The 25,003-nt window shown below is 34.9% G+C and overlaps 2 protein-coding genes across 26 annotated transcripts in view; one reads left to right on the top strand and one right to left on the bottom strand.

Moving 5' to 3' along the window:
• Positions 1 to 3,786: 3,786 nt before the first annotated feature.
• The window catches only part of LOC124433227 (ion transport peptide-like), a 48,491-nt gene continuing 27,274 nt past the window's right edge, over positions 3,787 to 25,003 (bottom strand). For 16 of the 24 annotated variants that reach the window (XM_046956820.1, XM_046983009.1, XM_046956766.1 and 13 more), the window contains 3 exons: positions 8,223 to 8,749; positions 6,251 to 6,371; positions 4,319 to 4,455 (listed from right to left, as the gene is read on the bottom strand). In XM_046956820.1, the coding sequence (XP_046812776.1) occupies positions 6,251 to 6,371; positions 8,223 to 8,722 (621 nt within the window). In that variant the 5' untranslated portion in view covers positions 8,723 to 8,749 and the 3' untranslated portion in view covers positions 4,319 to 4,455. Of the gene's footprint in view, positions 4,456 to 6,250; positions 6,372 to 8,222; positions 8,750 to 9,071; positions 9,332 to 9,351; positions 10,066 to 10,304; positions 11,191 to 11,243; positions 12,544 to 12,591; positions 12,932 to 16,473; positions 16,591 to 25,003 lie in introns of those variants that run through there. The other 8 variants (XM_046956873.1, XM_046956785.1, XM_046956883.1 and 5 more) reach the window with 8 other exon arrangements.
• LOC124421582 (histone H3.v1-like) overlaps positions 15,472 to 25,003 on the top strand; it is a 13,006-nt gene continuing 3,474 nt past the window's right edge. The window contains exons 1-2 of one of the 2 annotated variants that reach the window (XR_006941700.1): positions 15,472 to 16,042; positions 16,491 to 16,635. Coding sequence is in view for 1 of the 2 variants with exons in the window: in XM_046956940.1 (XP_046812896.1) it covers positions 16,618 to 16,635 (18 nt within the window). In the remaining variant the exon portion in view is untranslated. Of the gene's footprint in view, positions 16,043 to 16,490; positions 16,636 to 25,003 lie in introns of those variants that run through there. The other variant, XM_046956940.1, reaches the window with a different exon arrangement.

The following is a 25,003-nucleotide window of genomic DNA, read 5'->3' as shown; positions in this document are numbered from 1 at the left end:
TATTGTGTTAATTGTACATTGGGTAGACGATCACGTGTAATAACACGTTTAATTATCTCTTTTTTTTTTTTGTCAGCATAGTTATATATATATACATAGGGCACGTTCATTTACGCGAGAATGAATATACGTGAGTATGCATGCACATAATATACATAGCATTTTATATACGTATACATTCATAAATAATCATTTTTTTTTCTCATTTTCTTTTTTCCTTCTTTTACAATATCGTCGTTCTTTAAAACTCTTCCGTAATCATCGAAATATACACATACGTGTATATATATATATATATATATACACCTATGGATATACACATATACATATACATATCTTCTAACAAAATTTATATGCGTCCTGGATTGCGATAAATTAGCTGCTGATTTGCTGAGAGGCGCACTATTATTCGCATAAGCGAAGAATATTACATATACATATACAATTAAAAAAGAAGTTCATCTTGAAAAGTTTCAGAGTATTCGTCTATTCGTATAACTAATAATAATAATAATAATAATAATAATAATAATAATAATAATAATAATAATAATAATAATAATAATGATAATAATAATACAATAATAATAATAATAATAATAATAATATATAATAATAGCATTATAATAGCGACAATAACGATGATGTATGAGATGACGATGAACAGGAAATATCTATTAAAAGAGATACAGAAACTGAAACGTAAAAGTGTTTCGAATATGAAATACAGATGCATACTTCGATGAGAAAGTTAGGAAGAAAGACAGAGCCTCTACGGTCGTCGAAATCACTCACATCGGTGACAAATCAACATGTTTTCTAAAAATTCGGACTCGCCATGCTTGTTGCTTGTTTACTTCTTTGCTTAATTCTTTGCTTGCACTTACGATTCGTTTATTTCCTTATAAAAAATATTTCTCTCTCTTTTTTCTTTCCTTCTTTCTTTTTTCTTTCTTTTCTTTTTCCTATTTTCTTTTTTTATTTTTTTTTTAAATCAATATCAACAATTTAAAAATGTTATGTAATTGACAGAGACACACACACACACACACACACACATATATATATATATATATTTCTTTTTTTACTTGTACGCAAAGCCAATTATTTTGATTAAAAAAAAAAAAAAAGATAAAATAAAATAAGAAAAAAGAAATAAAATATGACAAACGAATCGCTTTGCAAGTCAAAGACCATCTTTCTTTCTAATACTTCTAATGAAATAAAATAAAACAATCTCTCTTGTTGATATATTTGACAATTTTGTTAAACGCAATTGTATATATATATATGCAATATTTCAAGCAGAGAGAGATTAATAAGATCTCATCAATGGAATGTTAATTAGAATCGATGGAGTAACTTTGTTGGATCATTTTTTAATTTCGATCCATTCCGATCGGATAGATCAATCCATCTATCGCACAAAAAAAAAAATATGCAAATAATACACATATACGCATACTGAACGCACATGCACATCATCGATCTGCGACGATCGGAATCGATCGGTAACATAGATCCACATCATTTATTTATTTATTTATTTATTTATTTATTTATTATTTTTTTTTTCTTTTCATTATGGAAAGTCGCCGATTTTTTTTATTATACTTTAATATCGTACTATTGGACTGTAAATGGAATTATTCGACAAACGAAGAGGACGTAAAAAGGATCGAGCGAGGAAAGACCAAAGGGCGGAGAAGGTAAGAAAGGTAAGTTGTAGAGAGGGCGGGGGTTAAACGTTATAAGGGATGGGCGCTGAGATATGGGGGGTGTGAAGGGCGGAGAGGGAACACAAGAATCGAACAAACGCGTTCGCGGAAGATCAACGAGCGGCGGAATGGTTTCAAATACTGTTTTTTGGAATGGTTCGTATATTTCTAACGCGTCATAGTGCGCGCGACGATTTTGTTGTTATGGTTGTTGTTGTTGTTGTAGTTGTTGTTGTTGTAGTAGTAGTAGTTGTTGTTGTTGTTGCTGTTGTTATTATTATTACGTCGGAATTATTATTATTAACGCGGACTTTCGCGAATACTTCTTCTCATAAAAGAAAGAGAAAAAAAGATTTATTCATTTTCTTTTCCTTTTTCTTCTTCTTTTTCGTTTTTCTTTTTCTTTTTTTCTTTTCTTTCTTTCAATTGAAAAAAAAAAATAAAAAGTAGATTTCTTTTTATTGATTCGAAAGATCATGAAAAATAATTTTCTCTCTCATTGATTCGAGAGATCAAAAAAATATTCTTTTTCAATTGAAAGATATAAAATTCTTTCATATTTAAATTATAAAAAATTCATTTTTCTTTCTACACACTTACACACACGTGTATATATATATATATATAATGGAAAAAATAAATATTCAACAAATTCATTTGTTTTTCTTTCTCTTTTTTTTTGGAAATGAAGCCATCGCGAATACGCGATATATCATGCGCGCGTGCGGCAATGTTCGATAGGTACACACGAGTTATTAATACTATTCTCTCTCTCTCTCTCTCTCTCTCTCTCTCTCTCTCTCTCTCTCTCTCTTTCTCTAGTAAATATTACAAAAAAAATTTACGATCTTAGACTCGTAGAAAAAAATAAATAAAGATTTGCAAAAGAGTAATATATAAGAGAACTCAAACAACATAAGCTCCTTCATTTATTTGCGACATATTGCACAGATTATTATCATTCGTGAGTCCGCCATTTTTGCAATTTTTTCTTATTTTTTACATAATATTTATAAATATATATATATATATATATATATATATATATATATATATATATAATTTTCTTGCATTTATCATACATACATTAAAATCAAACGGAATGAGTAAAGATTGATTGTAATTGTAAAAATTATTACTCTTTTTTTTTTTTTTTTCTTGGCGACTCGTCGGTTTTTCTTTTTTTTCTTTTTTTTTTTGATTTCTCTTTTTATTTCTATTTTTATTTTTGTTTATTCTGTGCAATCATCGTCAGCGCTGCATGTTCCGAAATGCTTATGAACATTATCATTACCTACGTAATGTATGATAATAATAATGTTGATTAATAATATTAATTAATAATTATTAATAAAATAATAATAATTAATAATAATAATAATAATAATAATAATAATAGCTAACACGATAAAAGGACGAGTTATTAAGTAATAATTAATAATGATTGAACGCATTAAAAAAAAAAAAAAAAAAAAACAAAAAAAAACAAAAAGAAAAAAAAATAAAAAGTGGCGCAGTGCGCGAGCGCAGATATTTTGTCGACTAGAATTCGTATGGGTTTTTATATTGCTGTAATCGTATGGCTCGATCGTACCGTTTCGCTTGATATATATATATATATTTTGTTTGTTTGTATGTTTGTTTGTTTGTTTGTTTGTTTGTTTGTTTGTTTGTTCGTTCGTTTGTTTCTCATTATTCTTCGTATTCTTGTTCCGTCGAAGAGACTACGAGCGATATTATTATCATCCTAATTTCAAGGCAATTCGTTTGACGTTCGTACGAGGGAGAAAAGAAAACTAAGAAAAAAAGAAAAAAAAAAAAAAGAAGAAAAAACAATACGTTAATCCATATTAATCATGATCTAATATGATCCCGATATCTACGAGGATTATGATCAAACGTACACAAATGACGTAATAATAAGTACCTTTGTAAATTTAAACTGATTCATAGGAAAAGGAAGAAAAAGAAGAGTATAATCGTTAAGTATAATCGTATAATTATAATTTAGATCAGTTTCTTTTTTTTCTTTTTTTTTTTTTTTGTTTTTTCTTTAATGAAAATTAACACACACACATATATATATATATATATATATACATATACATATATATGTATATAAATATTTAAATATATATATATATATAAAAGAAAAAAACGAATAAAAAAGAAAGAAAAAAAGTGGGGGGAGGGGGTGAGATGATAGGGCAAAGTGTAAGGATAAATTCTTTCGTTCGTCGATCGACAAAAAATAAAGGATAAAATTAACGTTCGTCACGCAATCGAACGGAGTTAGACTTTCATTAATTAATGGTCGGGGGAATGAGTGTAAAAATCTATAATTGTTTGCAATATAACGTGCAAACCTGAAAATCCTCGTGAAATCATCATCCATGTAAATCATCCATGTCATTATTCGTGTCTTCTTATCGTAGTCTCTTCGCGTTCGATAGCCTATCAATATTCTTCCTTACTTTCTTCCTTTTTCTTTCCCTTCATTCTTCTCTTCCACTCTTCCTCTTTTTCTTTCTTCCACTTTTCCACTCTTCCTTTTCTCCTTCCTTCCTTCCTCTCCTTCCTCTCCTTCCTCTCCTTCCTTCCTTCCTTCCTTCCTTCTTTTCTCGCTTACTTCTTGCGACCGAGGTACTCGACCATCCCTTGGAACTTTTCCTTCTCGTCCTCAAGTAGCAACGCTTGGATGCAGCTCATGAAGTATTGAGTGCCGAAGCAGTCTTGCCTGTTTTGTCATAGATAGAAACAAAAAAAAAAAAAAAAGAAGAAAAGTAGAAATTAGAAAAAAATTGTTATGCCACAAAACGATCAGGATTAGATCTATAGTAACAACATACTCTACAGAGAGAGAGAGAGAGAGAGGCCATTGACTTTCTCTCTCTGTTCTTCTTCCTCCCTCTCTTGTGAGGGTCAATACCGGATGCTAACGAATTATCTTCCGGTTATCTCTCTCTCTCTCTTTCTCTCTCTCTCTCTCTCTCTCTCTCTCTCTCTCTCTCTCTCTCCTTCTCTCTATGATGTCTCTTATTTAATATTTATTATTCTTTTTTTTTTTAAGATTCAACAGAAATGAATCATTTTCCTTCAAAAAACTTTTATGCAAAGATTATTTAGAAAAAAAAAAGAGAAAGAGAGAATGTCAATCGATGTTTAGTAGTTGTTAGTATACAGGGTTGGAGGATTTATTATTTATGGTGTGTGTGTGTGTGTGTGTGTGTTTTTCTTTTTTTTAATCGGAAGCAAAAAATTTCGGAATCGCAACAAAAAACTCCAAAAACGTTGCTGCTCTCCTTCTCGTTGCGTGATATCTACAAAAAAAAGTCGTTCAAGGGAAAATACATTTTCAAAAATATTCTCAAAAATATTCCCAAAAATTGTAGATGGGGGGGGGAGGAAATCCATTCCGTATGAACGTGATTCTGCTGTAAAATGCAAAAAATTGCAGAAAAATATGTTGCAACGTCAAAAATATATATACGTGTATGCTTATGTGTATGCACACATATGATAGCCGAAAAAAAATTGTTTCCTTTCGGGACGAACGGATGGAGTCGTATTCCTATCTTTTTCTCTTCTTTTCTTTTTTTCTTTTTTCTTTATCTTTTGTTTAGCAGTACTGAACAATTTGTGCTGTGTCATTGGATCACATAAAATTCCGAATGAAAAAAGAAAAGAAAAAAAAAAGAAGTAAAAAAAAAACAAAAAAAGAAGAAAGGAGAAATTTTGAAAAATATTTCATTTTAATTTATCATACGACACGTACATACTTTGACAGTACTGCTAATAAAAATATCTTTGGGTTCTGTCGGACGCGATTTATTTGAGAACGAAATTACTTAGAATTTCGCACAAACATACTCTCTCTTTTAGATTCTCGATGCAGAATTCTCGATCCAAAGGTGATTTTTAATGAAGGAGGAATACGGTCCAAGTAAGATCGGCATTATTCGGATCCAGATGTATCGTTCGAAGGCAACAAAAAATCATACAAGAAGGAAGAAAACGATAATCGAATTAAAAAAAAAAAAAGAAAAAGAAAAAAAAACAAACAAACAAACAAACAAAACAAGAACGGAGTATATATATGTATGTAAAAGGAAAAAACATATAAAAAAAATATAAAAAAGCCTAATAAAAATGTCATAATAGATATTTTTTTTCCTATTTTTTTTTTTTTTTTTTTTTTTTTTTTTTTTAATGGGAGTATACGATAAAAAAAATTTGTGTGATAGGATCGAGAGGACTTTTGTAGGGAAGAAATGATATCTATGTTTTTTTTTTTTTTATTATTTTTCCATTTCTTTTTTAGTCGTGAAAAGTGAGATAATCGATAAAGACAATGAGTGAGATGATCAGGTGTAATCGTTGGATCGAATAGAGGAATAGAGGCGTTTAAAAAGGAAAAAAAATATCGGGAACTTGTTAATTAATTAGATTAGAAGAACGAAAGGAAGATAAGCGCGGAAATAAAATAATAGACGAAAAAATAATGAAATCATAAACGTAAAAAAAGAAGCTACCTAAACCCCGGGATCAGCCCCATGGAGTTGCTTGATCCACATTTGGATCTTCTCCATCTCGTCCGTCAGCAATAAAACGTCCAAGCATCCCTTGAAGTAGTCGGTGGTGAAGCAATTTTTTCTGAAAAGAAGAGAAAGTTCGATGAGGAATAACGTTAAGAGTCCTTTGGAATTTTGATCTCTCCGTCCCGATCCAATCCGATCCGAATCAATGGATATAAACGTCCGTTGGTAAAATCCTGTTGAGAATTGTCCTGAAAGAGTCTAGTGATCAAATGAAATCGATGACGAATAGAAAATCGATCGTGTCGAAAGCATAATATTTTTTTTAGTTGAAAGGGATCTTTTTTTTCACTCCCACTCAAAAATCCTAAATATTTTTGTAATAGCTCAGGTTCAACGATATGAATGAAATCGGAAAATTAAAGGAAAGTCGATCGTATCGAATGTTTATATGATTTTATTATTCTTTTTTCTTTTTTTAACTTAAAAAAAAGCAATTTGTTTTTCAAAAATTTTTAAACGATCCAAAAAGAGTCTAGTATTAAAACGATCAATAAAATTGTTTGTCCAAGCAAAATCGATCACATTATCCTTTTTGTTAGATCGAATTTCTCAAATCTCTTTTCTAAACATTTCTCCATATTCGTGTGTATCTATTTCTAAATGTATCTGTAATCGTTTCCTTCCTTTCTTTACCGATCTAATCCAAATGAATATAAATTATATCCCCTTTTTGTCAGATCGAATTTCTCAAATCTCTTTTCTATACATTTCAACAAATTTGTGAATAGCTATTCTTAAAAGAGTATTGTATTATTTCTACAAACGTAGATGAAATAAATCCATTCGTTTCTTAACCGATCACGTCGAACATATTATTTTACTTACCTTACTTTTACTTTGAATTTTACGGATCTCTTTTACGAGAGTACCTTTTTTTTTTTTTTTTACAAATCAGTTGACATTCATTGAAAAAGTTTACAGTAACGAAACGTCGACGAAATCGGTAATGAAAATCGGTAAAGAAAATCGGTCTTATAAAATGTTCTATCATTTTCTTTTTTTTTTTCTTTTATTCCTTCGAACTTATCAAAAGAAAAACCGTGCATCGATTTCGGTTATACTTCTAAGAGATAACGAAATTATCGGCCGAATATAGTTCAAAAGTATTTCCCGTTTAAGCTTATATGCTCGAAAGTATACAGCAGAATATCCGGCTTTTCCTTCGCAATCGACGATTCTATTTTCGGTACGGTCGTTAATCCATTCCTCCTTAACGCTCTTCGGCAGAAAACGGCAGGTAATAACGGCCGTGCGTTAGCATTCGTTCTTGCCGTGAGCTATAAATAGAAGAGAAATCTCATTCCGTTTCGATACGCGTGCCACGAGCGCACACGGGGCTACGTTTCGAGCTGCCAACGCGGAATGAGAGAAACAAGATCACGAATTACGATTTACGACGGTTTTAACCTCCCCTCTTGCAGCTAACGAACCGTACGTAGATCTTTCTTTTCCTTTCCTATTTTTTTTTTTTTTCTTTTTCTTCCGAAAATCTGTACCCACCCTTTAACCGTTTTTCCTTCCTTTACCTTCGACAACGTCGTGAACAAGATGATGCTAGATGAGAGATAAGATATTAAAAAAAAAAAAGAAAAAAAAACAAAAACAAATGATATTGCATAAAAACTAATCAATTTACATCTCTTTCCGTCATTTTTAATCGAGTCTCTTACTATAGTTCGAATACATTTACCGAAATCTCGGATATATCAAGCCGAGCACTAAATAAGAGCTCTATTACAAACAAACAAAAAATATATATATATGTATATATATATTTCATTTGTCGATATTGTGAATAAAAGAAAAAGAAAAAAAAAACATGTCCGCTCTCGGAGATAATCTCTAATATCTAATAAATGTAACATATATATATTATTATATACATATATAATTATTGATAGATTACCTGCAAAGTACATGAAGTTGTGGCTCGCGGAAAAGATTATAGCAGTCCTCGCAGATGCGATCCAAGCGGGCGAAGATGCTCTTATCGTAAACGCCCTTGCAAGAGATATCAAGGTAAGACCGTTTACCTAAGGGATGACTCATGAGGACACCAGCATCGGCAATACCAAGACAAGACGAGACAAGTAATAACGTAGCCGTCCATGCTAAGACGGTCAAAAGACTTGGGCAGCTCGTCGACGAGGACGATGATAACGGTGACGACGAAGACGACGAGGGATAGGAGGAGGAGGAGGAGGAGGAGGAGGAGGAGGAGGAGGAGGAGGAGGAGGAGGACGACGACGACGAATTCGAGAGACCAAGTTCGTACACCGTCGTCCTGTTATATGCCGAATGGTTGCCCAATGGCGATGACGACGACGACGACGATGACGACGACGACGATTGCTTTCTCAAGGATGCTTGACCTTTTTGTTCGCGACGCATCATCATCATCATCATTGTTGTTGTTGTTGTTGTTGTTATTGTCTGTAAACAGAAAATAAAACTTATATAAAATATTTGTCTAGTTGGAGTTTTGACAACCAAAGAAAAAGAGGAACAAAAAAGAAAAAGAAGAAGAAAGAAGGAAAGGAGGAAAGAAAGGCCAAACAAAAAGAAAAAGAACAAAATGGTGGTTTAGGCCACATACTGTCTCAAAGTCGGAACACGATCGTCTAGAAACGTTTTTTAAGCGACGAGAAGGGAAGTATAAGGAGGAGGAGGAGAAGAAGAAGAAGAAGAAGAAGAAGAAGAAGAAGAAGAAGAGGAAGAGGAGGAGAAGTAGGAGGAAGAGGGCTCTCAGGTATACCAACAACCTCTCCGCCCCCCTCCTCTTCTCTCGCGGCGAGTCTCACGGGTGAAGATGTAAAGCAACTCTTAACCAGTCCTGCGGCAGCCGCTGTGAATGGACCACACGCAGGCAGGCCCCACCTGTAAACGTCGTCAACCGACAACTTCATTAACCGAGGCCCCTGCGCGCGATCTACGCGGCGTGCTCCTCCTCCTCCTCCTCCTCATTCTCCTCATCCTCATCCTCATCCTCATCCTCATCCTCATCCTCATCCTCCTTTTCATCATCATCCTCTTACTTCTCTGTTCCTCCTTCTCCTCACAACCACCGTCGTCGCGTTCACCTTTACCGCGTGTGCGCCTGGCAAAAGAGATAGATAGAGAGAGAGATAGATAGAGAGAGAGAGAGAGAGAGAGAGAGAGAGAACGTTTCGCCCGGTTCTCTTTTTTCGGAACATAATCATCGCTCCCGGGTGGGATCTTATTTTTAGCCCTGGCCGATTCTTGGAACTCTCGAACCGCTCTCCTCCTCTATATATCGAGGCCCCACCGGGTAATTGCTTTCGGCCCGATAATTTGCCCTCGGAAAGTCCTCCGAGTCCGGATCGTTAAATGCTTTCGTACGGATTTCCAAAGCTTCCAGAGAAAGAGAGAGAATGAGAGAGATAAAGGAGTCTCTCTCTCTCTCTCTCTCTCTCTCTCTCTCTCTCTCTCTCTCTCTCTCTTTCGAGGAAATGTCCACTCTTTTTGAGATGATCCTTTAAGAAAGATCGTACGTGTCTGTTAGAGATTAATATCTCAAATTTGTCATCATGGATTCTTTCCTAACTTTCATATATACACTTTTTCTTGTTCTTCTTTCTCTCTCTCTCTCTCTCTTTTTCTTTCTTTTTCTTTTTTCATTCGATTCCGGAAAGCAAGTTTCGAGGTCGCGCAAGCACCAAAGAAGAATCGAAGAAGAATCTACTTTTCTCAGGCTTTCTCGAGCACATTCTCTCTCTCTCTCTCTCTCTCTCTCTCTCTCTCTCTCTCTCTCTCTCTCTCTCTCTCTCTCTCTGTCTCAGTGGGAACGATATCCCTTGGAAAGTCTCTCAGTCCTGCGACGATCGCAAACCGGATCCCCATCGACAAAATCGGCTGAACGTGTACTCCTATCCAAGTGCATATACATACGTATATACATATATATGTACGTACGTATATATATATATATATATATATATATATGTATCTACAAACGTATAGTACTTACTTATGTACATCCCCAGGCCGTTTCTTTTTCCGCGAAAAATCGGCTCTATATTTAGAAGAGTGCGATCTTAAGAGTGGTGACACACGGTCGAAGGCAAAATCGCACACCGGTCCAAGAGATATGGTTAGAGAGAAAGAGAAGGAGAAAGATAAAGGGAAAGAGAAAGAAGAAGAAGAAGAAAGGGACAGAAGGACAGAAAGAAAGAAAGAAAGAAAGAAAGAACGAAGGAACGAACGAACTAACGTACAAACTCGCAAAGCATAGGTGTTCCCTTATCCGCTTCGCGTATCTCTCTGCTTCACGAGAAAGAGATAGAAAGAAAGAGATAGAAGGAAAAAGAGAGAGAGAGAGAGAGAGAGAGAGAGAGAGAGAGAGAGAGAGAGAGAGATATAGAAAGGCCGCGAATCGAGTCGAGTCGAGTCCGAGTCGTGTTGTGTTGAGTCGAGTCGTCGAGTCGACGAGCCAAGCCGAGTCGACTCCGCCGGAGTCTCAGGGTTCTGAGAGAGGGGTACAGCGAGGGAGTGTGTGTGGCATAGGGAGGGAGGGGAGGACAGAGGGAAGGGTGGTGAAGAGAGGGGGTGTGACGAGGGGTACACGAACGAAGAAAAAGTCAATGGAGACCGGTTGCTCGACAGGTGAGGTCTTTCCTCGGTGCAGCCACGCACAGGTGTGCAATCTGCAAATACCCTTTGGCAAAAAGCCACACGCTTTCGCGGCCAGCCACGGCGCGGATCGTTCGCGCGAGAACATTCGAGGTCGTATGGAAGGAGTTCCCTTCCATATTCCCTCTTCACCTCCTCCTCCTCCTCCTCCTCTCCATTCCTCTCTTCGTTCTTCTCTCTCTCTCTCTCTCTCTCGCTCTCTTCTCCTCTCTTCTTTCCACTCCATTCCTCGTCCCTTACTTCCCCCCTCCCTCTCACTCCGCACCCCACCCCCTACCTCTACTCTCCGCTCCTATATCACGTGCCTTCTTCTCTTTCCTTTTCCTTCTTCTTCTTCTTCTTCTTCTTCTTCTTATTTTCTTCTTATTCTTATTGAAGATCGACCTCCCTCGATTATTTTCCTTCTCTATTTATCTATATCTATGTCTAACGATCGATCTATCTATCTCTTTATTATTTATCCGTCAATTTTATCACTCGACGATAGACGAGAATTTTCGTAACTTCTATTAATCGTATTTGAAACTGGTTCAAATAGAATTTAGATTTTGCTCCTATACGCAATGTATGTTTGTTTGTTTATTTGTGTGGATGTGTGTGTGTGTGTAGGTAGATAGGTAGGTAGGTCTATAGGTAGATTTCAATTGGAATTTCAAAGAGGAATGCAATCGTGGTTGTGATTGTATCCGAACCTAATGGTCGCGGCGAACAGAAGTTACTTAACGTTTTACGATTATATATTTCTAAATGGGTAAAAGTATTATATACATTTAATAATCCGTTGTGTCGATTTACGCGATGACTTTTTTTACGATCATATTTTTCTTCTTTTCTTTTCTTGTGTTTCGCTTTTCCCTCTATCATTTCTTTCGAACGATAGAGAGAGAGAGAGAGAGAGAGAGAGAGAGAGAGAGAGAGAGAGAGAGAAAAAGAGCATAGATAAAGGGGGAAAAAAAAAGAGAGAAGAACAGAGAATATGGAATTTGATCAGATAAATAAGTATTTAGTTATCCCATTATCGAATTATTTTCTCTTCATGGTTTTGTATTAGTTCCATTGATTTATTCGTTCCTCTTTTCTCTTTCCCCCATTGATCCTTCTCCGCCGCCATGCCACATCTTTTTCTCTTTTTCGAATAATCACTTTTCGTTAGTCCTCTCTTTTGTGTCCACTACTCTTAATAAGTATAGAAAGAAGAAGACATAGTAGTATAGAAAGAGACTTAGTATACGAGGAGAAGAAAAGGAGGATGAGGATTAAGTGGAAGGATGAAGAGGAGAGAGGATCAGGAGTGGAAGGATGAGGAAGATGAGGATGAGATGGAGAGGAGGAAGAGAAGGAATGAAACGTGCGGGGCCTTTTTCGAAAAGGCGACGAGTCCTTTTTATCGCGGTCGGGATATATCGTTTGAAGAAAAGCAACACGGCGGGAGAAGATAAAACGTGGAGAAACTTGGCACGGGGTTGGGGTGGAGTGGGCTGAGTAGGGTGGCATAAGGGGGACAGAGAGAGAGAGAGAGAGAAAGAGAGAGAGAGAGAGAGAGAGAGAAAGGAAGGATGGTAGTGGTGGATGAAGCCACGAGACCGATGCGGCGTATCGTTAGATGCGTCGGCTCCACCACTCACCAGGTGGTCCTTTTCCCGTGTCGGATGACTCAATCGTGAGAAGGAGTTGCTGGACAAGCTCCTTGCCGGAGGGCCTCGGAGCGCCAAGATCATACGAGGCCCGCGCGCTCGCTCGTGAGAAAGAAAGAGAAAGAGAGAGAGAGAGAGAGAGAGAGAGAGAGAGAGAGAGCTCTATCGTGAGTTCTCACACACATACACAATCGCCTTCGTCGGCTTATTACGAACAACCGTCCTCCATTGGCGTCGACTTCTTTTCGTTTTGTTCAAGTTTCTACGGTTTTTGTTTTTTCCCTCGGTTTTTCCTTTCTCTCTCTCTCTCTCTCTCTCTACCCTTGCTTTACTTTTCTTTCTTTCTTTTTCTTCTTTTTTTTTTTTTGATAGGAGAGAAGGAGGGTCATTTTTTCCTTCTTGTCTTTTTTTTCCGATCGAAAAATTATCCCCCATCGAATTATTTCGTTATCATATATATATATATATACATATATATATGTTTTTTTTTCTAAATACATATAAGGGGCCTTAAATGTTTTCGGAGATTCGTTCAGGTAAAATTTATATAAAAAAGAAAAGAAATTTGAAAACGAAGGAACGACGAAAGAACGAGAACGACACGTAATATCGTTCCTTCTATCCCCGTACCCATCGTATCTTTCTTTTTTCTTTTTTTTTTTTTTTTTCAGACTTCTTCGTAGAGAATCATCAAGTGGTTGCGGTAGAAGCCATGTTAAATAATTACAAAAGTGAGATGGGAAGAGAAGAGGAAAGATCGGTATTGATGATCGGTCGAATTTCGAGAAAGATTCGCAAGACAGACAGAGAAAGAGAAAGAGAAAGAGACAGAGACAGAGAGAGAGAGAGAGAGAGAGAGAGAGAGAGAGAAAGACAATGAAAGATTTCGGCGAATGAAAAAAGTCGATGATCTCGATCGCAGGTGCGGCCGAGGTCGTCGCCAATGGGAGGCACTCTCTGCGAGAGAGGCTTGCATTGGCGTTCCGTGCACATACACACAGATATATATATATATATGTACTACATTTATACATACATATAGAATACATATATATATATATATATAAAAATATATATATATAGATATATATGTACGTGCACACATCCATCGTACGGAGCGATGGTGGCCTCGTCGGACTCTTGGGAGGGAACAGAACAGCGCAGCACAGCACAGCACAGCACAGCTTCGGAATAGGACTCTTGTTTTTACGTGCGTGTGCGTGCCAAGGAGAAACGGTGAAGAGAGAGAGAGAGAGAGAGAGAGAGAGAGAGAGAGAAAAGGAAGAGAAAGGAAGGAGGGGTCCTCTAATTAGGCGATCGGCCGCCGCCGTCGCCGCCACCATCGCCACCGCCGTCGAAGCCATCGGTATATACCAAGTACCATATAACATATGCCATGGGACGTGATGCGATACGTGCTCTACACACGTTATATGTATAACGCTTACGCGTCGAGGAGGAAGAGGAACGGGAAAAGAAAGGAGGCTGAGAATGAAATAAATAAAGGAGAGAAAGAAGAAAGGGAAGGTTTGTGGGGGGAAAGAAGTGGAAGGAGAAAGAGAGAGAGAGAGAGAGAGAGAGAACAGAGAAAAAAAAGAGAAAAAAGTAGTAAGAAAGAAAGAAAGAAAGAAAGTAAGTAAGAAAGAAGGAAAGAAAGAAAGAGGCACCGAAAAAAAGAGGAAGGTCGTAAATCAACCGGCAATGAGGCACCCTGGGCCCTACCCTGGGACTCTCTCTCTTTCTTTCTCTGTTTCTCTCTTTACTCGAACGTAGGCCCCACCCGTCTTGCTCCCGGAACCACCCAACCACTCTCTCTCTCTCTCTCTCTCTCTCTCTCTCTCTCTCTCATTCTCTCTCGCCCAATCTTTGACGTTTGCGGACTCCTCGCCCGAGTAAGGGGAATCACGTACGCATTTGCTTTATCTTTTTATAGTTTCCTCTCTTCTTTTCTTTCTTTCTTTCTTTCTTTCTTTCTTTCCTTTTCTAATCTCTTTTTTTATCCTTTCCTTTCCCTTTTTCAACGACTCCATCGTTCATTCCCTATGAACATAACCTCTTCTTAGAAAAATCTTTCGAGTTTCGATTCCTCGTAATAAATAATAAAAAGAAAGAAAAAAGGAAAAGGAATTACCGGTTGCGATTCTCGAAAAATATCGACACAAATACATATATATATATATATATATATATATATATATATACATACAAACCATATGTAAATATGCATAAATATATATATATGCACGTATACGTATATACATATCTCGAGTGAAAGCGCAAGTTTGTGTCATCGAAATCATTATTACGGCAGGTGTGTATACGTAAAAGGGAATCCGAGAGGTAGGAGATTGAAGGTGGAAAGTGTGGGATGAGGAAAGGATAGTACGAGTAATACTCGGTACTATCTTGCGTATATATGTACTTATGTATATATCCTACGTACGTATATATACTTATATATACATATATATATATATATATATATATATGTCGTATGTATGTATGTAAGGATCTGAAAAAGATTGGTTTGGATGAAGGGAGACGAAGAAATAAAGAGAGGTATAGAGAGAGAGAGAGAGAGAGAGAAGAGGAGAAGAAGGAGAAAGAATAAAAATAAGAAAATGAAGAAGAAGAAGAAGAAGAAGGATAAGAGAAGAGATGGAGGATGAAGAGAAAGAGGAGGAAGAAGAGGAGGAGGTCGAACGCTGGAGGCAACGAGTTGAACGGACGAACGCCGAGAGAGGAACGGATCCTCGGCGTCCTCGATCGCGGGATCCCGGAGCAAAACTAACGATCCTCTGCTCGCGTCCAAGATCAACACGACGATAATTTAATACACGAGATCGCCACCCAGGTGCGCACTGACGTGTACAGATGCTGTCCGGCCACGTGAGGGGAAGTTGTACGTTCGTTCACGTGCTTGTATATCAGTATATATATACATATATTATATATATATATACATATATTTATATATATTTATATATGCATTCACATGTATGGATATATATATATATATATATATATATATATATAAATTTGTATGTGTATGTTTGAGTGAAAGAAATTGAGGGGAGAAGAAGACGATCGAGAAATCTAAAAGAGGAGAAAGACGAGAGAGCGGCTAACCTCTCGCGGCTCTTTTGTTCTCTCTTCGCTCCCGTTCCTTCTCTTTCTCTCTCTCTCTCTCTCTCTCTCTCACTCTTTCTCTTTCTTTCTATCTTTCTCTCTCTCTCTCTCTCTCTCTCTCTTTCTCTCTTGGTTCGTTCCTCTAGTTCCCACACTCTCCACAGTTCGCCGCCGTTCCGTTTCGTTATCTCTTCGAAAGCAGCGAAACGCGCGACATACTTTGCTCCCGATTTGTCTCTTCTAACATCGCAAAATCTGTTAAATATTTAATTTAATATACGATATAAATATGTACGAACATATTACTCAACTTGTAAGTATTATAAATAGGATAGTTCGTAATTTTCAATAATGTGCTGGCTATCTTTTATCGATCGTAGATTAATGGAAAAGAAAATAACAAAAAAAAAAAAAAAGAGAGAGAGAAAGAAAAAAGAAAATAGAATTAATCTATAAAAAATCGATAAAAATAAAGAGTAATTGATTTTTCCAATACGAACACATTTTCCGCTCATTCTCATATATATATATATATATATATATATATTTGTATCTATATATAAATGTGTGTAACTATGTATATCTTTATGTCTCTCTGTGTGTTGTGTGTGTGTGTGTGTGTGTGTGTGTTGTGTGTCTATTTGAGTATAAATGCATACGTCTGTATTAATAGAAATTAATTTCGTAATAATTTTATAAGAACGAATGTTCACGTTTAAATCTATTTAGAGTATAATTCCTAACCTCTTAAAATTGTCTAGGTATGAAAGATCACGTATAAATATCGTGATGCTTCGGTTTCCTTCCCAATGGCCGACGTTGTTTCATGTTCCATCGCGCGATCTAGACTTTCACCTTTTTGCTAAGAGACGAAGAAGGAAATAACAGATGAAATCGTTGGATCGCGTAAGTCATATATATATATATATACATACATACACACGTAACAAACATAACACTCACTCACTCACACAAACGCAGGCACGCACCCATGTCAACGCGTTATTTCTCTGAAGTACATAAAAAGAAAGAAAGAGAGAGAGAGAGAGAGAGAGAGACACAGAGAGATACGCGTTTCTTAAAAATAATTTACTAGCTTGAAAGGATTCATCCTATATAGATGAATAAATAAGAAACGACGATTTCGCGATTTGTTCGATGTTATTATTACACGTTGTTAATAATTTTCTTTGAAGTAATTGAAAAAATGAAAAAGAAGAAGAAATTATAGGAAAGAAAGAAGAGAGACGCTTTTCCTAGAAATAATTTAACTTGCTAAAAACTGACTCACCCTATAAATGAAAAATATGATGGCCATTGTATTTAAACATTAATACCTTCGAAAGTAAATATATAAAACTAACAGAAGAGATATATATATATATATATATATATATATATATATATATATATATATATATATATATATATATACGTGTTCGCCTTAATTTATTACAGTTACATAACAATAATTATCGACTAATACTTGCTAACTGGGTACACTTTATAAATCATGCTATATATGACGATCGAGATAGGATAAAATCGATAACGGAATATGTAATATAAATAATCTATTACAAAGTGAAAAAAGAAAAAAAAAAAAAAGGCAATATAAAAACAAAAAAATTAATTCAAAGAACACGTACGTGAACATAAATGAATTATTTTACGATATATGTACGATATATGTATATATCTTGATAAAATAATTCGTCAACGTTTGAACCGACGACTCATCCTATAGATGAATAAAACAAAACTAACGATATCGAATGATGGTAGACTTTGTAGAGACGTATAGACGTATGTACATATTGTACATACATACATGTATATATATATATATATATATATATATATATATATATATATATATTGTAGATTTGAGATGAGATTGTCAGGTGAAAGAAGATACACACATATATCCAACATTCATAAATATATATATATACATACATACATACATACATTCATCATAGATAGATGCATTCATACATACATACATACATACATAAGTCGAGCGATCGCGTGCCGGCAAGATCGAAAGGTTAAGCGGTACGCGAGAAACGCGAAAGAGAGAAGGAACACGAAGAAGAGGAATAAAAAAAAAGATTAGATAGAGTTAGAGAGAGAGAGAGAGAGAGAGAGGGAGGGAGGGAGGGAGGGAGGGAGGGAGGGAGAAGAAGAAGATGAAGACGAAGACGAAGAAAAAGAAAACGGATGAGGAGGATGAGGATGAGAAGGAGGAAGATCGGCTCGCAACCGCTAATTATTTGTCCGACGATGGGAAAGAGAAAGAGAGAAGAAAAACGTTTCTGATGAGAAAGATAGATAGATATAGATGGAAAGAGAATGTGCGAGAGAGAAAGATAGATAGATGGATAGATAGATAGAGGGAGAAAAAGAGAGAGGGAGGGAGAGAGAGATAGAACGAAGGAAACCGGACACTGTGGTATGGCCGCCGCGGTTCGCCACCAAGAAGGCGCGAGCACGAATAGAGAAGTCAATGACGTCAATTGTGTGTTCAACATAATTATATAAGGAGTGGGTCCTATTAACCTAAGTCCCCGACGTACACGTCGATTAAATGCAAAACGATTTCAATCGTCACAATACCCGGACTGAATTCATTCCAACGCTATTAATGGTCTTACAATTTTTTTCTTTCTTTCTTCTTTTTTTCCTTTTCTTCTTCTTTTTTTTTTTTTTTTATCATAGTTACGTCTGTCTTCTCTCTCTCTCTCTCTTTTTCTCTCTCTCTCTTTGTACGTTTTACAGTCTTTTTCTTTTTCTTTTTTTTTTTTTTTTTTTTCTTAAACCCAATCCTTGCCCTCTCATTTGTCATTAATATAAAATTATTTTTTTGTTCTCACCGATGGCCTCCCTTCGGTTCGTCTTTTCTTACGGCATTTTTTGTTCTCTTCTTCATTTTTTTCCTTCTCTTATTCCTTTCTTTCTATCTTCTTTTTTCTTTTTTTTTCTTTCTTTTTTTTTTTTAGTTTTCTTTTTTTTTTTTTTTTTTTTTAAATTTGACCCTTGCATTCCAATTTTTCAACGAAGATTATTTTTCACCGACGGTGTCGTCGATTTTTTGCTTCATTATGCTTTCTTACCAGGTTATGTTTCACCTTTTTTTTTTTTCTTCTTCTTCTTCTTTTTCTTTCTTTTGCATGTGTTTTCGTTATTGACCACCATTTTCGAAACAGAGTTAATCACGTCCATCATTTTTTCAAATATGATTATGTCTTCCTTCCTTCTTCTTCTTCTTCTTCTTCTTTTTCGATCGATTATTTTTTCCCTTGTAGACTTGCACGTTCTCTCTCTCTCTCTCTCTCTCTCTTTATCTTTTACTTTTTTTTACACGTTCGACGAAATCAATTAATTTATCGTCGTTCATTTTGACGAAAGAATATGAAATAAATGGGAAAAGAAAAGAGACAAGTAAAAAAAAAAAAAAAAAAAAGAAATATTGAAAGGAATACACAGATATGTTAGATAGATATTGAGATGGATAAGATTGAGATGAGATGAGATAAGATGAAATGAGATGAGATGAGATGAGATGAGATGAGATGAGGATGAAATTAGATTAGATTAGATGAGATACGTTGAGAAGGGACGAAGACGGAGACCAAGATGAAACGAAACGAGTCGAGATTAGATGAGAAGAGTTTAGATGAGTTGCGATGAGATTGAGATGAGATGAGATGATCGTTTGGTAGGCAAAGTGAGACCGTTGCTCGATCGCGCGAAACGAGCAACCTCACTCTCTCTCTCTCTCTCTCTCTCTCTCTCTTTCTCTCTTTGGTGCCGTTCCTTCATCGCGTTGCAGGTGCAACGAACTCACCGGTTTTGCGCTGTGTGGTGTACCTTCGCGCGCGCTTGGTTAACGCTCTCTCTCTCTCTCTCTCTCTCTCTCTCTCTCTCTCTCTCTCTCTCTCTCTCTCTCTCTCTCTCTCTCTCTCTCTCTCTCTCTCTGTCTCTTTCTTTCGACATTGTTTTGTTTTGTATGCAGATTTGGTAGGTGTAATAAGTAGTAATAGTAGTAGTAATAATAGTTGTCCACACGCGATTACCGAGGATACATTCAGGCGATCTTCACTTCACTCGTAAAGAATTATTTTCAATAATATTAACAACATTTGTATAATTTAATTTCTAATGTCAGATTTGTACGTATCTACACATTGTTGGATTAAATGAATTGAATGAATAAAATGAGCTAACATTCAAGATTGTAGATTTTATAAATTGGACTTTGATACTTATTTACTCTGACACGATCGATCGATCGTTTCAACGGGAGTCATGGTCAATGGGAGAAAAAAGAAATGAGGAAAAGAAAATAATAAAAAGAAAACAAAAAAAAATAAATAAATAAGTAAATAAATAAAAATAAAAAAGAAAAAAGAAAAGAAAAGAGAAGAAAAGGAAAAGAAAAAAAGGAAAAAATGTAAAAAGAAAAAGAAAAAGGAGAAGGGAACGCAAAGAAAAGAAAAAGTAAAAATGAAATAGGAAAGAAAGAAAGAAAAAAGAAAAAGAAAATTTCTTCGCGGAATTAACATATGTAAGCTCGATTGGAATATCTGAAAAAGAAACACATTGATATGAGAAAACAAAAAATTCTGACGTCAAACGTTCTTGCAAGAAGTCCGATGAAATGTAGTATTATAATCGATTGATATAAATAATCTCTCTCTCTCTCTCTCTTTTTATCTCAATTTTCTTACGAAAATATTAATCTTCCTCTCTGATATTTGATACATAAATATATGTGAATATATAGAAATATATAAATCGTCCGTCGAAAATTTTTACGTTCATATAAATAGTACAATAAATTTTATATAACGTTAATTTCGTCAATGATTCATAGATTCTATCTTATCGCTTTTATCGCTATAGAACGAATGTAGAAAAAAAAAAGAAACAAAAAAAAAAAAGAAAAAAGAGAGGAAAAACAAAAGGGGAGGGGGATGGAAAACGAACAAAAACAAAAACTATAATATCAATTAGAAAATTACGATCGCTTGGAAAAAATTCAAATGTTCCCACGAGATCCCCGTATCTCCTTTAATCCGGCCGATTAAATTTTATACACATCTCTAGTACTTCAAAATATCAAAAGTGATTTATAAATCATAGATCCTAACGTAACGATCGTCAAATGCAAATGCGATCTAAACCATCAAATAAAAATTTCTTTTTCGTTCTCCTCTTCCATAATTAAACGCATATATGTATATATATATATACATAAATAAATAAATAAATAAATAAATAAATAAATAAATAAACAATTTCTTCGAGGAACAGTATAAAAATTAGAAAAATTTACACGCACACACACACACACACACACAGGCACAGACAAACATACAAAATGTAGAAGTTACGAGAGAAATGTTAAGCACTATATATAATCCAAGGAACGAACGAACGAAGAAAAGATATCAAGAAGAAGAAAAGAGAAGAAAGGAGAGAGTGTCTTTTGGTAGGAAGAGGATGTACTATAAGTGGTGGTATGGTCGTTGGTAGTATGTAGACAGAAAAGGGGCGTTAGTATTTGACGCATGTAGGACAGAGCATGGCTCTATGGTCGAGTCTCCTCTCTCTCTCTCTCTCTCTCTCTCTCTCTCTATCAATCTATCTCTCCCTCCCTCTCTTCCTTCCTCTCTTTCTCTCTCTCTCTCTCTATATATATATACATATATATACACACACATATATATCTTTCTATCTCTCTCTCTCTCTCTCTCTCTTACTCTGTTATACTCTTTCTGCGGTCGAGCGGTGCACCGCTCCCTTTGCGGTGCACGTAAGCTTAGTGCAACGGAGCGCGCTTGGCCTGCAGTACACTCTGTTGTGTAGGCTTGGTGGGGACAAGACGGTGGGGCGAGCCAGCAGCAGTGGTTCCGGCAGACAGCTTGGCGTCCTACGGTTCGCATTACGAGAAACCGTAGCCTTTCTCCGTCTTTCGCTCTCTATCTCTCTCTATCTCTCTCTCTATCTCTCTTTCTCTCTCTCTCTCTCTCTATCTATCTATCTATCTATCTATCTATTCATCTCTTTCTCTCTTTCTCTCCTCTCTCTATCTCTATATCTCTTTCTTTGTACAACTATGTAAGTACTATCTGTGTCCAACTATCTCTCTCTCTCTCTCTCTCTCTCTCTCTCTCTCTCTCTCTCTTTATCTTTTCTTTTCTTTCTTACACTGACTCTCTGGCTTTGATTCTGACTACCTCTGACTTTCTGTATGTTAGAGCTAACTATGTAGCTAGCTTAGCTTAGCGGACTAGCTAGCTTAGCTAGCTAGCTTATTTAGCTTAGCTTAGCTAGCTAGCTAACTCACTGCTTAGGGAATACTTTGGATCTCTCTGTGTACTCATACACTTTTCTAGAGAATGTATGTATATATGTATATATATATATATATATATATATATATGTATAACGCGTTTCTATGACGTTGCAAACTCGGTACTCCAGTGTCACTCTGCTTCCCTCGGTTTGGCTCGTAAGTACTCGGCCTTGATTTTGACGATACGACGGCCATCCTTCTTGCTATGATGTCGTTTGTGATCGTTCCATTCTCTCTCTCTCTCTCTCTCTCTCTCTCTATCTATCTATATTTATCTTTTTCTCTCTCTCTCTCTCTCTCTCTCTCTATCTCTTTTTTGGTCTGCGAATATTGTATAATGTCAATACTTATTTTGAACGATGATAATTAATTATTCCTCCATTATACATTTTCATGATATCGATGATAATACGAGCGTTGTTTTCATTGCATTCATATTTAATTAAACATAAATTAGTAATAAACGCTGGTATGCATGTTCTTAATTATCGTTCGATCAAATATATTGCTTATCTATATATATGTATATATATATATATATACAGTCTGTTAATGAACATTTTCGTTTCTCGTTTAAATCGATAAAATGATATTCGTAGGAAGATGATTGATCACTTTGAGAAAAATTATATAATGTAAAATATAATTATAAACAATTTTTTTACCCCCAGGAAATTTCTATTATTCTGCATTCTTAAACGTTCATTCGCGTTACTCCATTGGTCGATTATATTTTTTATTATTTATATTAATTATTCATTTCTTTTTTATTTATTATTTATATTTGTAGATATATATATATATATATATATATATATATATATATATATATATATAAGGAAAAAATAAAATAAAAACAATAATAATAATAATAATAATAATAATAATAATAATAATAATAATAATAATAATAATAATAATAATAAATTTTCTCTATCTTTCTTTATCATTTCGAGTGAAATATTCGGAGGAAGAAAAAAAAAGAGAGAGAGAGAGAGAGAGAGAGAGAGAGAGAGAGAGAGAGAGAAAAGGAAAAATGAGGAATTTTTGTAAAAAGAACAAAACAAAACGAAAAAAATAATAATAATAAAATAAAAAGAAGTGAAGGAATTTACTTGAAAATCATAAATCATTTTGACTTTTTCAAAGCTCGCGTGGTTTCTATCTATATTGTTTTGCATATTGAACCGGCGTGACAAAAAGAAACAGTAACAGTAGCAGCAACAGCTATGGAATGAAAACGAAGTTTCTATTTCTTTTTCTTTTTTTTTCTCCGCAGTTTTTTTTTTCTTTTCTCTCTCTCTCTCTCTCTTTCTCTCTCTTTCTCTCGCTCTCTATCTTTCTATCTATCTATGTCTCTATCTATTTATCTACAAATATCTTTCTCTCTCTGTTCATCATCGACGTGATCGTCGAGCAAAATATATAAACCAGCTGCTACGAGGTCTCGCTCGAACGATTTCGAGGGTCAAGTCGCGGACGTATTCGTATTGTATATTCATACGTAACACACAAACACAGATATATACAAAAATCTATACATATATACGTGTATCAAGTGGGATCTCTCTAAAAAGTTTCTAAATTTTTAATATTAAAAATTTAATTATTCCCATTGTCCGAGACAACGTTTAGACGATGTGAAAAAAAGAAAAAAATAAAAAGATAATAAATAAATAAATACAAAGAAAAACAATAAAAATAAAAACAAATAAAGAAAAGAAAAGCTCTAATCTATTTCGGAAGTCTCTGAAAAGGATTAATCGATTTTTAAAAATGTCTAAAAACATTTGGCCTACCTAACAATATCTTTCATTTATCTCTGTATATATATACTTGTTCTCTCTCTCTCTCTCTCTCTCTCTCTCTTTAGCTTTAAAATCGAGATTTCTAGAGTAATAGAAAAAAAATGTTTACTCACACGCATCATACATACATACATACATACACGCATACATGCGATAATGTTTATTTATCGTGTCGAGAGTTCACGACGTATATACACATACGTTCATACGTACGTATATACATACATACATACCTATATAGACACCACGTGGCGTAACGAATGAATCGACTGCAAGGTATGCATGCAAGTAATACGAGTAGAGCAAATGCATTCGATCGTAACAAAATTCGCACGATCACGAGTATCGATCGATTCTCGATTCCCTCGATCATGATCAAATATATAGGTACCACTATCTATTTATACACGCACACACACACACACACACATTTATATATATAGAGTAGCTAGAATACTATCAAAGTTATTTTTATTTTGGAAAAATAAATAAATAAATATATATATATATATATAATTGTGTAGTCTTATCGCGATAAGAGATAATAGATAGGCATATCATTTAATCGAACGATACTTTCGATGAACTTGTTTTTATCGTTCTCTTTTAAAACAGTTGCGAGAAGTTTTTTATTTCTCCTTCTTCCATACTTTTCTTTTTTCTTTTTTCTTTTCTTTTGCATCGTTAGAAAGATAAAAATACAAAAACAAAAGGAAAAAAAAACGAAATTGAACAAAGAGAATTCCCATGACATTTTTTAAATTCTAAATTCAATAATATCATCAATCCTCATGAGTTGTTTCTTATACGTAAGAAAGAATTCTCGAAATTCGCCTGAAAAAGAAATGAAAAGAAAAAGAAAAAGAAAAAGAAAAAGAAATGTTCGATAATAATTCCCGTGTCCTTCTCTTTTCGAAGAAGTCGGGAACGATTATAAATTTTTCTTTTTTTCTTTTTCTCTCTCTCTCTATTTTTTTTGCATACCATATAATATTTTATATCGTAATATAAAGATTTGTCACTATCTTCGAAATTATTGATATTTCTTTCTCGCGTATATAATTGAATAAATAAATTGTTTCTTAAAATATTGCATATCGTA

Source organism: Vespa crabro, chromosome 1 (assembly GCF_910589235.1).
Source record: "Vespa crabro chromosome 1, iyVesCrab1.2, whole genome shotgun sequence".
NCBI lineage: Eukaryota > Metazoa > Arthropoda > Insecta > Hymenoptera > Vespidae > Vespa > Vespa crabro.
This window is presented reverse-complemented; position numbering and strand designations above follow the sequence as displayed.